The following is a 15,827-nucleotide window of genomic DNA, read 5'->3' as shown; positions in this document are numbered from 1 at the left end:
TTTAAACCATACTGAGTCCTTTTGCCAACCATTGCCTTTGTATGTCCACCAGAAGACAAAAACCTCTGAAATTATGTATGTTTTGAAGTTACGCAAAGCCTTTCTCTCAAATTGGGCAAAAATTATGGTCTGCTTGCAATACTACCAACCTATGCCAGCTTCTAGTATGTTTTAAGATGAGACTTGAAGCTGCAAACTTCAATGAGCTTGCCTCTCTGTTCGCTGAGAGTATCTAATGCCTTGAAGATTGTATTAGACTCAAAAAAAAAAAAAAAAAAAAAGGCCTGCTACAGGGGCCTCACACAATCATCTCACAGAAATAAGGTACAATACACAGGAGAACTGATTCTTGACAAAAACTGACTTCTGTTGAATTCTTCAACAGAACTGAAACTTAGGAAGTCGTGTAGAGGACAACAGGATAGCTTAGTGGAGTGGTAAAAAAAAATAAAAAAAGCACGTTATCACAGTATCACAGAAAGGTTGAGGTTGGAAGGGACCTCCGAAGGTCATCTGTTTCAACACCCTGCTCAAGCAGGACCACCTAGAACAGGCTTTCGAGGACCATGTCCAGGTGGCTTCTGAAGATCTCCAAGGAGGGAGACCCCACAGCCTCTCTGGGCAACCTGTGCCAGTGCTCCATTACTCTCAGAGTAAAGAAGTGCTTCCCGATGTTCAGACAGAACATCCCATGTTTCAGTTTGTGCCCATTGACTTTTGTTAGGCACCACTGAAAAGAGCCTGGAAGGACTAATATCAATATGGATTGATAAACATCATTAAATTTTGTTAACTGTTTGAACTTCATTAAATACAAAGAAAAATCCCAGTTTAAATATGCTATCTTGGATAAAAAATTACATCAGTTTAATACAACAGAATTCCAAATGACCACACCTGTCATGGTAGAAGATACAAGGCACACAGTTACCTGGAAGAGGAAGCACTACGTACAAGGAATAACATGGCATTGACTCCAGATGCTTGAGGAATTGAAGCTTGCCTATTCTCATTAATTTTACACCTGAAAATGAAGATGTTTGTACCAGATATATCAGATAAGTTGTGTATTGTTCCCAGAAAAGGTTGTAGACTTTATTCAAAATCTAAACATTTAAACATTTTATTTCCCCAAATGTAAGTCACCTAAAAGTTTTAGACATAGTTTTTCAAAACCAGTTCATCAGTTATGATGCATTAATGACAGTGAAGAGTAGGTAAAGAATGTGCCTGTGCAAGGAAAAACAGAAACCCAGTGCAATGATGTACATTTCATTCAGCCAAGTATTTTCTTGAGAATTAGTATTTAAGAGAAAAGTGAAGTAAGTTATGTCAAAGTTAACCAGCTACATTAATGTTAGAAAAGTACATTGTTCCTGGCATTCAAGCCAGTCATGTGTATGAACTGTGGGTAAAATACTGTACTTACAAAGCAATGATTTTCCCCTCATATATGAGGAGGTAAAAAAAAAAAAAAAAAAAGAGGAAGAGACAAAGCCAGAACAGAAGTTGTTGTTACTACCTGTGGTACAAAAAGACTTCAGCTCCGACCTGGGTGCACAGATCATTCTTATCTTGTGGTTCCCTACACAGTTAAGAATACAATGCAAACTGGAATTGCCCTAAGAGAAACAAGAAAGATTCCCCTTTGCCTTTTGTGCTGCAGTATATCCTGTAGCATAATATTTGAAAAACCCTTGTGGGACCTGTAGGTTCAAAACCATATAGACAGAAATAGGAATTGAGTCCATGTCTCCAATGTACTGAGGCATACCATGGGCTTATTGAGTGAAGAAGATTTTCAAAAGAGGATTTTTTTTTCTGTGAAACAAAGCTTTTCATTTCCACTTTCTTCCAAGTATCTGAGAGCTAAGCATTTCAAGTTGAAATGAGCATTTTCTCCAGATCAATCTTTGTACTCTGAACTGAAGAAAATGAAAGAAGTTTTCAATTCATGCCAATCCAAAACACACCTTCCCCCCCTCAGTTTAATGCCAAAAAAAACCACCACAAAATAAGCAACAAGTATTTTTGAATTATTACTACTGATCTGTTTAAATTGTTTGCTAGAACAAACAAAATTGATTAGTGACACTCAAAAATACTTGATATGGCATCTTCTCTGGGCAGCTAGGCAGCTGGAATCACAAAGGCATTTCAACAAAATGCTGCTACTCCCTAGTGAGTAGGAGAAGAGAAAGTATGGAAAGCATTTCTTGGAGTTGTACAGCCTTAGGGATTTTTTTTTTTCATCTTTCACCTCAAATTGCCTAACTTTCTGTAAATATTCTTCTATATGGAAGAATAGATATTTCAAAAGGAGAGTATCTTCATCAGACTTGAAGATAAGACTAAGATATTTAAAACCAAAAAGAACAAAGAGAGGCACTACCACAAACATAGGCGAAGAGGGTAAATACTGAATTAGAAACAGGTAGTTATTAGAACAGTACAAAGGTTAATAAAAGACCAGAGGATAATTGAAAAAAAAAAAAGTGTAACAAAACCCCTAGCTGTTGCCAAAACAGTACTTTAATTATCCTCTCCAAATGGATATATTTCACTTAAGCCAAAAACAGTTGTATAATTTTTTACTGGTTATGTCTCTTTTCTTATTACTTATTGAATCACTCCTTTTTCTCCATTGAGACTTTATCCCTTTCCAAGCAAGCAGGGATGTCTGTCCTTCATCTTCACCTCTTGGAATGGAATATCTTTCCATTCTTCTACCTTTGTCATCAAGATCACTGTTTAATCCCTCAGTCTCAGGTCAACAGACTGTGACATGCTTGTTTCTGTCACTCATTTTTAATGATTAGTTTGGTAATGCTATATAACCACCCAAAAAAACAATACTAAAGGATCTTTTAACTGAAGGACAGCCATATTCCCCTTCTGAAAGTACGTCATAATGTAATTAAATCCCAATCTGAAGTACAGAAACATTGCCTACTGGGCATTTGTATTTCCCTTTTCAGTGAATGACTGGAACTCTGGTACACAGCTGTGAAAGGCATCTCCTTGCTAGTGAGAGAAAGGTTTTGACTACTCTGTCCAACTAAACATGCCTATCTACTGCAACATTTGTTCTCAAGAAACACCTTAAGATAAAAAGGAAGCATGCAAAGCCTTTGAAAATGACATTTAAGAGCCTAGACTGAGGCTGCTTGCCCATTCCTACCTTGTGCCAGAAATTTTCATATGAATGTTGAAAAGCATCTCAAAAATTGCTTATGTCGAAGCAAGACAACATTTACACCTTTTTGAGGTGAATTCCTTTCCAAAAGAAATATGAAGAAATAAGATAAAAAAAAGACCAGAACTACTATCACATCAATCAGCGATAATGTAGCACACCTGCCATAATCTGCTGAAATAGTATTATTTCCAGATGTTCTCTCAAACACAAAACTTCCAAAATAAGGATGGCTCTACAGGTCTGTACAGCTCAGTAACCAGGGACAAAGTGGCATAAAGTTTCCTTCAGTGGCAGTTTAGTGACATGTTAAAACACTGTTCTTGATTAGAATCATAGAATCATAAAGTTTGGAAAAGACCTTGAAGATCATCTGGTCCAATCATCACCCTACTACCAATGTCACCCACTAAACCATGTCCCTAAGCACCAGGTCCAACCTTTCCTTGAACACCCCCAGGGATGGTGACTCCAGCACCTCCCTGGGCAACCCGTTCTAATGCCTGACTACACTTTCTGAGAAGAAATGTCTCCTAATTTCCAACCTAAACCTCCCCTGGCATGGTTATTTATTTTTGAACACCTGATCAACATCACTCCTTCTACAAATGGCTCTCTTAATTACCTCTCCTGCAATGTGAGGACTAAATAGCACAGTAATTTGAAGTGGGAGGGAGGGGGGCGCAGATAAATTTCTATTTTAAATCCTGCTTTGAACTTGTGTATCCATTATTCTCTTTGAATTGTTTGTATGAAGTACTGGAGATCAAAATGCCTCCATGAAAGCAATACTTACACACATCTGACAGAAGCAGATTCAAAATCCCACAAAATTATTGCACCATTTGCACTTCCTGTAGTTATCAAACTGCATCCTTCTACTTTTAAAACATCAAAGCACTTCATTTCCACAGAAGGTACAAAACACTACAAAGAAAAACAAAAAAGAATGTTAGTAGGAACAATGTAGACACTAGAAAGTGAACTGCTTTAACTGTTAATTTAAAAAGATGCCTAAATCAAATGTGTATACAACAACTGCATATTCAATGTTATTCTAATACTGTTGTGTTTGAGCTACACAGAGGCAGGGAGTGATAGCAGGGGGAAACTTCCTGCTGCAGAAGATGGGGGTCTTCATCTACCTGTCCTGATATCTGGGGACGTTTGCTGCTTGCTGGGAGCTCAGACTTGGGATACTGTGAAGAGGCTGCTGGCCCTTGTCTGGCTCTCAGACTATTTAGTACACCCTGCTGCTCCCCATGGGAACCAACGGTCTTGACAGGGGAGATGTGGGCTGTAAAATACTGGCTGCATAGCCAATGCTGCATTTTCTCTGCACCCAGTCAAGGTAAAGAAGAGTTCAGTGCATCAACTTCAGTAACCTTCTTCATACTTATTGTGAAGCAGAAAGAAAAGAGCTCACAAAAGAATTAGGTTTGCAGATGATCTGCCGTTAACCAGAAGCAATTATTATCTGGAATTCACTGTGGAATTTTAAGCAGCAAATATGACTAGAAGCACTTTTTAAATAAACTAAAGGAAAAGCAGGATTCTACAGCTGTCTGCAGCACTAGTAACAGTCACCATGGAAAAAAAAATGTTCTAAGAAGAGAGACTTGACAAGGGTATATAAATATTATTTGAAATGGGGAAAACTTCTCACTAGTTACACGCAGGGTTAGGAATCACACTAGGAATCACCCAGCCTGATCTTTATGTGCCACTATTACTGAAGGTCAGTCTATCTCCAATAATGAAGCACCTTTCATTTCTAGAAGATATCTCATACAAGGACCTCAACTTATATTTTGTACAGGAATGTGAAGCGTATGTTCTGAGTTGCTTAACCATGCTAACAACTGCGCATTGCATTATTAAGCAGGTCTATCTCGTAAAAACAATTGCCCTTTTATGTGATTTATTTTAGACTGCTGGTGTACTGGAAAGTTTGGAATACTTATTTGGTTCTTATCCTCTTGTTAAAAATTCTCAAGGGCACAATAAACCTTTTACTTTCTAATATTCCGTAAATGTTGCGGAACTTCAAATGTTTCTCACCTCTGTATCATTGCTCAGAGTACTGCTGTCAGACGGCAGCTGAATATCCGGAAAAAAATCATGTTTTTGAAAGGTGTCAGGCTTCAGTGGCAGAAACTCAACTGGATTCCTTTGTAGAAACAACACTGCCTCAGGAAGCACCCATGTAACTTCTAGACACATTTTAATTTCATTACCCTGTTAAAAAATTTGACTTAATGAGATAGGGAGGAAAATATTTCTCTATTCATAAGGAAATGGTCAGCAGGTGTGTTCCAAATCTTGTTTTCTGTGCCAAACTACAACAACAGAACAATAACAAAACAAAACAAAACAACAACAAAAAAAAACAACAACCAAACATTGCAAACTTCATCTGGCATACACAGTTTGATTTCCCACTTAAAAGTAAGTTGTTTCTTCAGTTATAGCTGCTCATTTTATTAACTTGGTAGTCTCCAGTCTCCATATCAGCAAAACTGATAGTTGCCGCAATTGTGTGAGAAAAACAGGCCATTGCTCCATTGCTCTGAGTCATCGATCCCTCCCCATTGTGCCTAGAGCTATTGCAAGTTACCTTCCTAGTCTTTCCAACTATAGCAAACTCACCTCAGTATCTCGTTTCTGTATTAACCTTGATATTTCTGTCTGTTTAGGAAACTGAAATCAGCTTCTTAAGATTTTCTTGTGTTCTCATAGATGTCTTGAACTCCAGAATGAGGCAATCATTAAGATTTTAGTAAATCTTATGATTTTAATTGTATCAGATAGGAAACACCTTGGGGGAAGGTCTAAAATTTGAAAGAGAGTATGAGAGACTCTTTCAAAGAGTAAACTGGTTTTGGGGTGCTACTCAAGTTTACCTTCCTAACTACCATACTTAGAGCCTCTTTAAAACTAATCATAATAACATATAGTTCTCATTATTCAACTGAAACATTTGTATAAAAAAATTTTTAAGTAGTTTTGCAATTATATACAACAATATTAATGTATTTAAATACACACAGACTTGCAGGAGATTCAACTCTTTGCCAACCTGTTGTCAAGGGACACATTTACATTGCATGAATGATTTAATTCCAATACTAACACTGAAGGCCAATTGGTATGATATAGTATTTCAGAAATAATATAAAAAGTAAAGCCTAAATAAAACAGCTTTTTATTAGCAGGAGAATCAAAAGTAGTATATTGTTTACCAAGATAAATCTTGTATGTTATTTTATTTTTATTTTTTTTCTCTAAATATATAATCTGTATAACAAAACTTAATATTTCTGCCTACAAAACTTTGTTCCCTTGTACACAGTGGATTTAAAGTTTCATAAGGGGAATTTTGTCTCATAGAAAACATTCCAGTCTGAGGAAGAAAATTCTAGAGGAACATGGTTTGTCTAAAAGATGAGATCCCAATTATTAGCTCCAAATGCATGCTGCTAAGTTTTAGTTGAAGGGAACACAGAGTAGACTCTCAAAATAAAGCCAGGAAAGCCAATCTGATTTATTATTGTCTTGTCTCTTTGTATAAGTTCTTAATGCAGCCACTGTCTTAATCTAGTAATTTTAGGTGATAACTAACTAACTAACTAAATCCTTTAACAAAAATCTTCCCTGATACCAAGTTTTCTTGCAGGATAATACCATGGTCACCTATTCTCCACAGAGGGAAAATAAACCAAGAGGGATATTAGGGTACTGTTGGAGAGCTTCACAATGATATAAATGTATAGGCTTGAGGCCTTTGAGACTTCTGAAACTAAAATCTGAGTCACGGGAGTTTCCTATTAATAAACTTTAAATGGTGCCTCTATGGTATACAAAAGACTGGGATGGGATGGCAATATCTGAGTCTCAGGGCTCAGCTGCTGAATTTGAACAGTTATCTCTACACATTTATTGGTATTATTTAATCTACATTTATTCTAGATTCTCTTGTTTAAAAGCTAAAGGATAACAGGACTGAAAGTTATAGAATTTCAGCACATGATGAAGCCTCAGAGTTGCTCTGCAAATTTTGTGTCAATGATTCAGGTCATTGTAGTCCCCTTTACATCAATAAGTCAGAGGAGAGCATCTCAGCCTCAACTGTTAATTTGTGAAGAAGAGAAATTAAACAGTTTTCAGTTGCTGAACCAGATTCCACAACCATGCACAACTTCACTTATCTGAATATTTCCCTTTACATTAAGGAGTAATGTTATCTGCATACACAAGTGCATAAGATCTGGTTCTTCTCCAGCAAACAGATTAATTTGGTAACAGTGACAGTCTTATTAGGAAACTGAATCACAAAGCCTCAATCACAAACAGAAAAAACATTCATGTTCCATTGTAGTGAGTGCATGAAAAGAAATGATCAGAATGCTGAAAAACAGCAGTGGACTAATGAACATATTAACACTTAGAAAGGCAGAAAGCTAACTTGATGCAGGAAGTGGACTGTTTCTTGATAGTTTCTTAAAGTTTATCTACTGATTCATGAGAAGGTCTTGTTTTGCCTTGAAAATTAGAAGCTAATGAATGAAATAAATAACAACAACAACAAAAAAGTATGCATATAAGTATAGACTGAAAACCTGAATGATTTTCATCTTCCCACTCTGCTCCAAAACAAGAATTGCATGTTGACTCTCACTAGCCTTCAGATAAACTAGCTTCTGCAGACCATGCTCATCTTTGCTGTGCTGGGCCGAAGGCAAGGCTTTAACTTCCTGTCCACTTCCAATATCTCAGATTTTCAAAGTTCCTAGACAAGAATGAGAAATGTACACAATACACAATATAGACAAACCTTTACACAAACAAGCAAAGGAATGGCATGCATCACCAACTGGCCCAATAAGAGAAGCTACTTCACCCTATAAATCTTGCCACTTAGAATCATAGAATCATAGAATATCCTGAGTTGGAAGGGACCCTTAAGGATCATGAAGTCCAACTCTTGATACCGCACAGGTCTACCCAAAAGTTCAGACCATGTGACTAAGTGCACAGTCCAATCTCTTCTTAAATTCAGACAGGCTCGGTGCAGTGACCACTTCCCTGGGGAGCCTGTTCCAGTGTGCAACCACCCTCTCGGTGAAGAACCCCCTCCTGATGTCGAGCCTAAATTTCCCCTGCCTCAGCTTAACCCCGTTCCCGCGGGTCCTGTCACTGGTGTTAATGGAGAAAAGGTCTCCTGCCTCTCGACACCCCCTTACGAGGAAGTTGTAGACTGTGATGAGGTCTCCCCTCAGCCTCCTCTTCTCCAGGCTGAACAGGCCCAGTGACCTCAGCTGTTCCTCGTACGTCTTCCCCTCCAGGCCTTTCACCATCTTCGTAGCCCTCCTCTGGACACTCTCCAACAGTTTCATGTCCTTTTTATACTGTGGTGCCCAGAACTGCACACAGTACTCGAGGTGAGGCCGCACCAGCGCAGAGTAGAGCGGGACAATCACCTCCCTTGACCTACTAGCGATGCCGTGCTTGATGCACCCCAGGACACGGTTGGCCCTCCTGGCCGCCAGGGCACACTGCTGGCTCATATTCAACTTGCTGTCAACCACGACCCCCAGATCCCTCTCTTCTAGGCTGCTCTCTAGCGTCTCATCGCCCAGTCTGTACGTGCAGCCAGGGTTTCCCCGTCCCAGGTGCAGGACCCGGCACTTGCTCTTATTGAACTTCATGCGGTTGGTGATCGCCCAGCTCTCCAACCTATCCAGATCCCTCTGCAAGGCCTTTCCACCCTCATTCGAGTCCACAACTCCTCCAAGTTTGGTGTCATCAGCAAACTTGCTCAAAATACCTTCTATTCCTACATCCAGATCGTTTATAAAAATATTGAAAAGTACCGGCCCTAAAATGGAGCCTTGAGGGACCCCACTGGTGACCGCCCGCCAGCCTGACGCAGCCCCATTTACCATAACCCTTTGGGCCCTGCCCGTTAGCCAATTGCTCACCCATCGTATGATGTTTTTATTTAGCTGTATGGTGGACATTTTGTCCAGTAGGATCCTATGGGAAACTGTGTCAAAAGCCTTGCTGAAGTCCAAAAAAATCACATCAGCTGGTTTCCCTTGGTCCATCATACGGGTGATCTTATCATAAAAGGAAATCAGGTTAGTTAGGCAGGACCTGCCCTTCACTTAACCCCATCAGCAATGAATGAAAACTGCAGATCCTCAGCACACCTGTAATGATTCATTATATTTGCCTATGGATTTTCTTACACTTGCATGGTGACTATTTTTAGTGGTTCAAATGTAAATGGTAAAATTAATAAACGAATTTAATCTTTTCATTACAGTTTAAACACAAATAACGTTGTGATAAAAAGCAACAAATGAGAGACATCTCTTTCACTTTATTTTTCTTGTTAACTGGCTATTATATTCAACGCTTCTTCCTTACTGTATGACTTGAAATCCTTAAGGCTGAGAACATGTTCTAGGAAATTTGTTAAAAGACAAAAGGATCTATGAAAGTCAGCAAATCGTCTCCAGAACTGCTAGTCAAAAAGAATCAGATTCAGAAAAAAAGAACAACAAGAACAACAGGAGAATAAAAGGATAAAAAATGAGGTTCTGTATTTTAGCCACATTGTATGTACCAGAGGAACTTTTCAGTTTTAGAATTCAAGAATCTTTTTATCCAAGAGTAGTATCTTTTACCCAGTACTGTTTTTACAAAGTGCCTTTCTTTATGTTTTATACCAATCCATAGAACATCTAAAGTACTTTTCCATCCCACTAAGCTGTCTGGGACTCGAGCACTTCCTAAATTTGAGGAGATGCTCATCAGATATGCCTTCTGAACAATGTGTAATTGTGTTTGCATGAATTATGAATTGGATGCACATTTTGACATAGTGGCATTTTAAATTTTCCTTTAGAGCTACTAAATGGCCAATGGACTTTCACTACTGTTGACACTCTGTCCATCACAGAACAGGTGAAGCAAAATGTGGCCAAAGGAAATAAATCCTAACTAAATCCAGAGCTTCCGAAACCTTGCTCAATCTGCCTGGCAATTGCAGTGCGGTCAGTGAAGTAGTTTTCTGACAAAAGAATGCTGTTGAACTAAATATAGCCTGTTTATCATGGCTACCACTTCCCAGAAGAATTTGAGCATAAAAATAGTCACAAAACAAACACTTTGAATAATAAACACTAATCACTTATCTAAGTGCCCAATCACTTATTTGTAATAAACAAACAAAGAACAACCTGAGACTATTTCATTTGATAGCCGAGACTATTTCAGATGACAACTTACACTCACCTTCAGTATTGACTGAGAGCAGATAGTGATGATTTGGTGAAAAGCCCTGTCGTAAGCCAGAACATTGATGCTTTTCTCATGTGTCTGTGGAACCTGTTTCGTATCTTGTATCATGTGAGTTAGGGGATAAATATCAATGACAGTTGAAACTGCACATGGTGAGACAAGTGAGAATATATACATTTTATAGAAAGGTTTCATTTAAGACATGGTGTTCTTCTGAGTTTTCTGAAGGGCATAAGGAATCTTGTCTGTTTCTTGAGAATATCTGTTCCTGAAAAGAGAAAACATTCACCCATCCTCCCCACGAGACATCAGTTAAACAACAGCTAAATATTTACCTGCCTTAACCAACTACCTGCCTACCTTTTATGGGATTGATACCTTGAATCCAAGATCATTAGGAGTGGTAAATCCCCCTGGACCACAGTGGGTTGGAATGGAACCCAAATAAATGAAATATGAACTGGCAAGTATATCACTAAGATAAATTCTGGTAACCACTTTCTTAGAGATAAGGCAATTCTAGCTGCAGCCCATGAGGTCTTCCCAGCACCTTCTTTTATACAGCACTGCAGGTCTGAATAGCATTGCACCTTCCAGTGCCCTCTGATCTGAAGGGCTGCATAAACAGAAAGGCAGATGGGGAAGACAAGACAAAGGAAAGGACAAGGTTTTTACAAGGCAGGCTCACAATCCAGCCTCTAATTTCAATTCCAAAATTGCTCCTCTACCACCAGAGGAGCAGCAGTCAGCAGTGAGCATGCAGTAAAGAGCAGAATTGCCTAATACTTGGCATGAGCCCAGGCACACAGGCCAGCAGCTTGGAAACGGGCACAGAAGGAAAGCTCTGGCAATATTCAAATGAAGCATGAAGGTGAACCGTGATTTATGGATGTTAGTGAACCAATAACTGAAAATCTCCTCTGTAAAGTCAGGTACATAGCAATAAGGATTAATTTGCTCACATATAACCTCAGTCTCTTGCCCTGTTCAGCGGCATGGGGACATTCACTTAACCTTTTAATGGAATCATTAACAGAATCTGGGGCCAGATTTTTACAGATATTTAGGCACTGCTCCAATCATTGTTTATAAGGGGAAAGCCATCTCATTTTCACAAGGGCTTAGCTATGTAAAATCACTATATTACTAAACCTTGAAAATCTCACTAACTTAAATTTGAACTGAAGATCCCATCTGTACCTTTTAGTAATGAAATATCTTTAAAAAGTATTCTTATTAGTATTCAGATCATTTTTAAAATAAGACCTAGAAGATAAAGTTTCTTAAGCTTTGCAATGCATAGCCAATTCCAAAATACATGCAACCATTTGTGGACTCTCGTCCAATGTATATATTTAGGCTTCTAAAACAGGTTTATTGACACAAATATTCAGCAGAAACTGCCGGGTCACTGAAAATAAGAAATTTCATGTTCATCTCAGATTTGACAAGCCTTGTGCCTTGTTCTTGGTGCAAGGACAGAAAAAGCTGTCCCCAAAGACAATGACCTTATTTCCCTGATAATCCTCAGGTGTCTATAGCCCCAGGACAGGTTCAAAGCTGAGGACTCCAGGATTACAGAGACCACGTCTCTGGGGCAGACAAAGCTGCTGGTTTCCAGGTTCTCTGCCCTAAATAAAGAAGGCTAAAATCCTTAGGGACACCTGCAAATCTCTGGGCCTTCAGAGGTTCCAGGCTCCTTGCTATGGAGTCAAGAAACTACATGTAGCTTAATTTTTCTAAAAAAGGTTCACCTTGCTTTCAGAGAAGTCTTCCTCATTTCCTCTGGTTCCTGCTGTTAATTCCCATGCTGCATATTTTCATACATATTTCCATATTGAAATTAGCACAACATATAACAAGACATACTTCAAGATGGTCTTAATGTACAAATACCCTGAATGCACAGTATTCTATACGTCTCATACAACTTATTCCTGCATTCAACTTCATTAGTATGCAATCATAAGGGAAACCACATTCTAGAAGGGGGATGATGCTCTCACACTAATTACAGTAACATACCTGTGATCAGTGTGCCACGATCATTGTCAAATACCATGGCAAGGATCTCCAACTCTCCAGGAATCCCTTGATTATCATGAAACACCTGAAGCATTGAAAGGGTCTGTATATCCCACACTCGAAAAATCTTGAGAGAAGAGTGGGGGAGAAAACCTAATACTGTATCATGATTGGATTTTCAACTACTCTTCATTTGCATGACAAAAATACTATACCCTCTAATGCAAATCATGTTGTTAATAGTTACATCCTGAAATAAGCAACACAAACACTGAAGACATCTTTATTGTCATTTTACTAAAAGGCACAGAAAGGCTGAGTCTTGAAATATTGACCTGAGAAGCCCACGGGAGAACCAGTTCTCCTGAGAATCAATTCTACTCCTTAATAACAAGATGGCTCCATTGTGTCATGCTTTTCAGTCAAGTACAGACAAATGCCAATAGTTTAAAAGCTTGTATTCTGGATTGGACTATCAAATGGTGTCAAATAATACAAAGATAAATTTCAGAGGGTTCCACATCAGGAGTTCCTGAAATCTTTTACTGACAGCAGATGTTGCAAGGAAATCAGGATCAGGACATCCTGTAGATGGATCATTTTTATGCACATACAATTCTTGTGCTCTGTATACGCAACTGCTACTGACCACAGTCACATTACCAACCTCTAAGGAACAGTAGATATACCAGATACAGTATATAGTTTTTTCAGTTTCAACAGACAACATGGCATTTGCTTTAGGCTCTAGAATTACGAGTTAGTAATATGTTGGCAACATTCATTCATCCTGCCTTGATCAAACCCATGTTGTACTTGTTGCTATCCCATGCAAACTGCTATTAATTCTGCAAGAAATCATGATGTAGGTTCTCAGACCCCGTGATTTTTAGTGTGGTGTATTTCCCAGCAAAATAGACTTACTGTGTTATCAAAAGTTATTTTGTCACCACCTCTGCATGTAATTCTCATTCAGCTGACGAATCTGTAGTTTTATGTAGGCATTTGTGCAAGGTATTTATATTCATGTGTTATTAAAAGGTAGTGCTGCATTTTAAATTGGGATTTTTAACACAAATGTTCCCATCAATACTTGGAATGTTGCTGACTTTGATAAAGGTCTTTGAATCTTTGGATGAAATGCTCCATAGAATGTTAGCCTATAAAACACATAAGCACAAACCCATGAAATATTCAACTGAATTTGATAATTGAACTGCATCTCAGGCAGAAAGAAATATCACATGAATAATTCTGCTTCCTGGGCTACAGTCCCTGGATGTTTTCTTCTCTCAGCTGTTCCTTATTCTTAGCCTTGAAACTCAGCGGCGATCTCTATGGGTTTCCTTAGATGATCTTGATGCAATCACTCAACTTCTAATTTCATAGCTTTGGCCAGTAAACAAGAAGCAACCAGACAGCCATGACTGGGGCTGGAGTGCGCTTTCTCTACAAGAGCAATAATTTTGGAGATCTGGTAATGTTGAAAAAAAATCCTAGGGAAAATCTTATGGGATTGTAATGTGCATCCATTTTTTGATTCTTCCCAGAATCTGCTATATGGTGAAAAACATTATGGTAAAGGTAGTTACAACTCCAAACATATCTGCATGTTGGGTGCGGATTCTTGCATTTTTATTCCTGAGAACCTACTTAATTCACCCACAGCTAAAAGCAGCCTTGTTGCTACCCTAGCTTGCCTACTGTGTAGACAGTCCAGTAAGCCTCATGAAACTGTCCTGATCAGATGCCATAACCCAACAAGAAAAGATGCAAGTGTAATTAGAGCACCAGTCACTGGACAGTGAGATGGGAAGTTTATTTAAAATGACTTGTTTTATCTCTGATTGATATATTAGATAGTACAACAGCTGGCACATTAGAAAAAAATGAAAGAGATTAGACAGAAAAAAGAATATGGAATTCTGTTCATCACTTCCATAAAATTTCATAAATGTTTTAATGATATAAGGTACTTACTGAGGCCATTAAGAAGTTATGCCATTAACAGGAAATGTCTCATAAGGAACAGTCTCATAACAGAAATGCCAAGAAACACTATTTGATGTATAATTTAAATTAACCACTGTAAGGTGCCACTGACCTAGAAATGTTGGTGACTTGTAGAAAAAATAGTATTAAATTATCGTTAAAGTCATATTGATTTGCAAAGTAATTGCTTTTAGCTCATATTGCCTAATGCCAACATAGAAATCTGACAGGAAGAACTCTGAGGAGGAAACAAGAACACGACATCTGTCAACCTTATAACAAAACCGGCTACAATCAAAATCAGCTTTCATTGCTGGAAAAAAAAAAAAAAAAAAAAAGTTCCACAATATAAATCCCTATGTAATACAAAGACATTTGAAAACAAAACAAAAAAATCCTTAAGAAATAAATACTTTCTCTGCGAATTTGGGATCAGATAAATTTTGAAAATATTAGGGATTTCTGCAGAATACCACTTATATTTGGTCTGTTTTATCACATGAAAACTTAAACATTTCCGTGATTTTTTTATATATAATTAATTCATGAAAAAAAAAAAATCATTTTACAACTATAAACAGAGAAAGTAAGTGTTTCCCAAAAGACATACAGCAAGTTACAATCTGAAACATAACCCACAAGTTTAGACTTTTTCGGCTTTCCTCATTATATCCTATTCCCTTCTTCATTTGGAATTCTGTTTATTTTTCTGTTGAACATAGTGTGTGTCTATTATAATTCACAGGAAGTATGCCCTGTCCTTAAATACGCTTTTGATAATTAAGAAGACTTCACGTGTGCTTACATTAATGTTATGAAAAGTTCAATGCAATTCCCAGGAATTATTTCTTCAGAAGACATACACTATACAATTAAGAATGGAAGTTCATTACTTTGTATGTTGTAAAATGTTGAAGTATCTCTCTTTTCACTTAAAATAGCCACTCAGCATAGAAAAAAAAAAAAAAAAAGAAAAAGCTGCTAAAGAAGCAAAATGGAAGACTGTTCGCTGTTTGTAAAATAAAAATAAGGGAAAGAGTAATGGATGGAAATTATTCAGGGTTATGCAATGTCAAGAAAGGAGATAAATACAAAGCTTTAGAGATTACTGGAATTTCCATCCATAACCTAATTTTAAAGGAAGTTACAGAAGATCCGGCAAAACTTTGAAATAGAAGGGAAAAAAATAAACAGATACACCAGTGTTTAAACAAATCACTTCTGGCAACAGAGAGAAATTCATATATGAGTGTTTCTGAATTTTGAGTAGAAAGAAAATTTCTGCTGATTATCTTGTTTGTTGCAG

At 37.8% G+C, this 15,827-nt stretch overlaps 1 protein-coding gene across 1 annotated transcript in view; it reads right to left on the bottom strand.

Annotated features, from left to right (window-relative positions):
• Positions 1 to 15,827, bottom strand: part of WDR64 (WD repeat domain 64) — a 65,317-nt gene that overhangs the window by 6,191 nt on the left and 43,299 nt on the right. Inside the window, 6 exon segments of the mRNA XM_083827635.1 lie at positions 932 to 1,024; positions 3,993 to 4,123; positions 5,258 to 5,434; positions 7,816 to 7,967; positions 10,489 to 10,647; positions 12,530 to 12,656. Coding sequence (XP_083683761.1) covers positions 932 to 1,024; positions 3,993 to 4,123; positions 5,258 to 5,434; positions 7,816 to 7,967; positions 10,489 to 10,647; positions 12,530 to 12,656 — 839 coding nt within the window.

Source organism: Anser anser, assembly GCF_964211835.1.
Source record: "Anser anser genome assembly, chromosome: 3".
In the NCBI taxonomy this organism is placed as follows: Eukaryota; Metazoa; Chordata; class Aves; order Anseriformes; family Anatidae; genus Anser; species Anser anser.
This window is presented reverse-complemented; position numbering and strand designations above follow the sequence as displayed.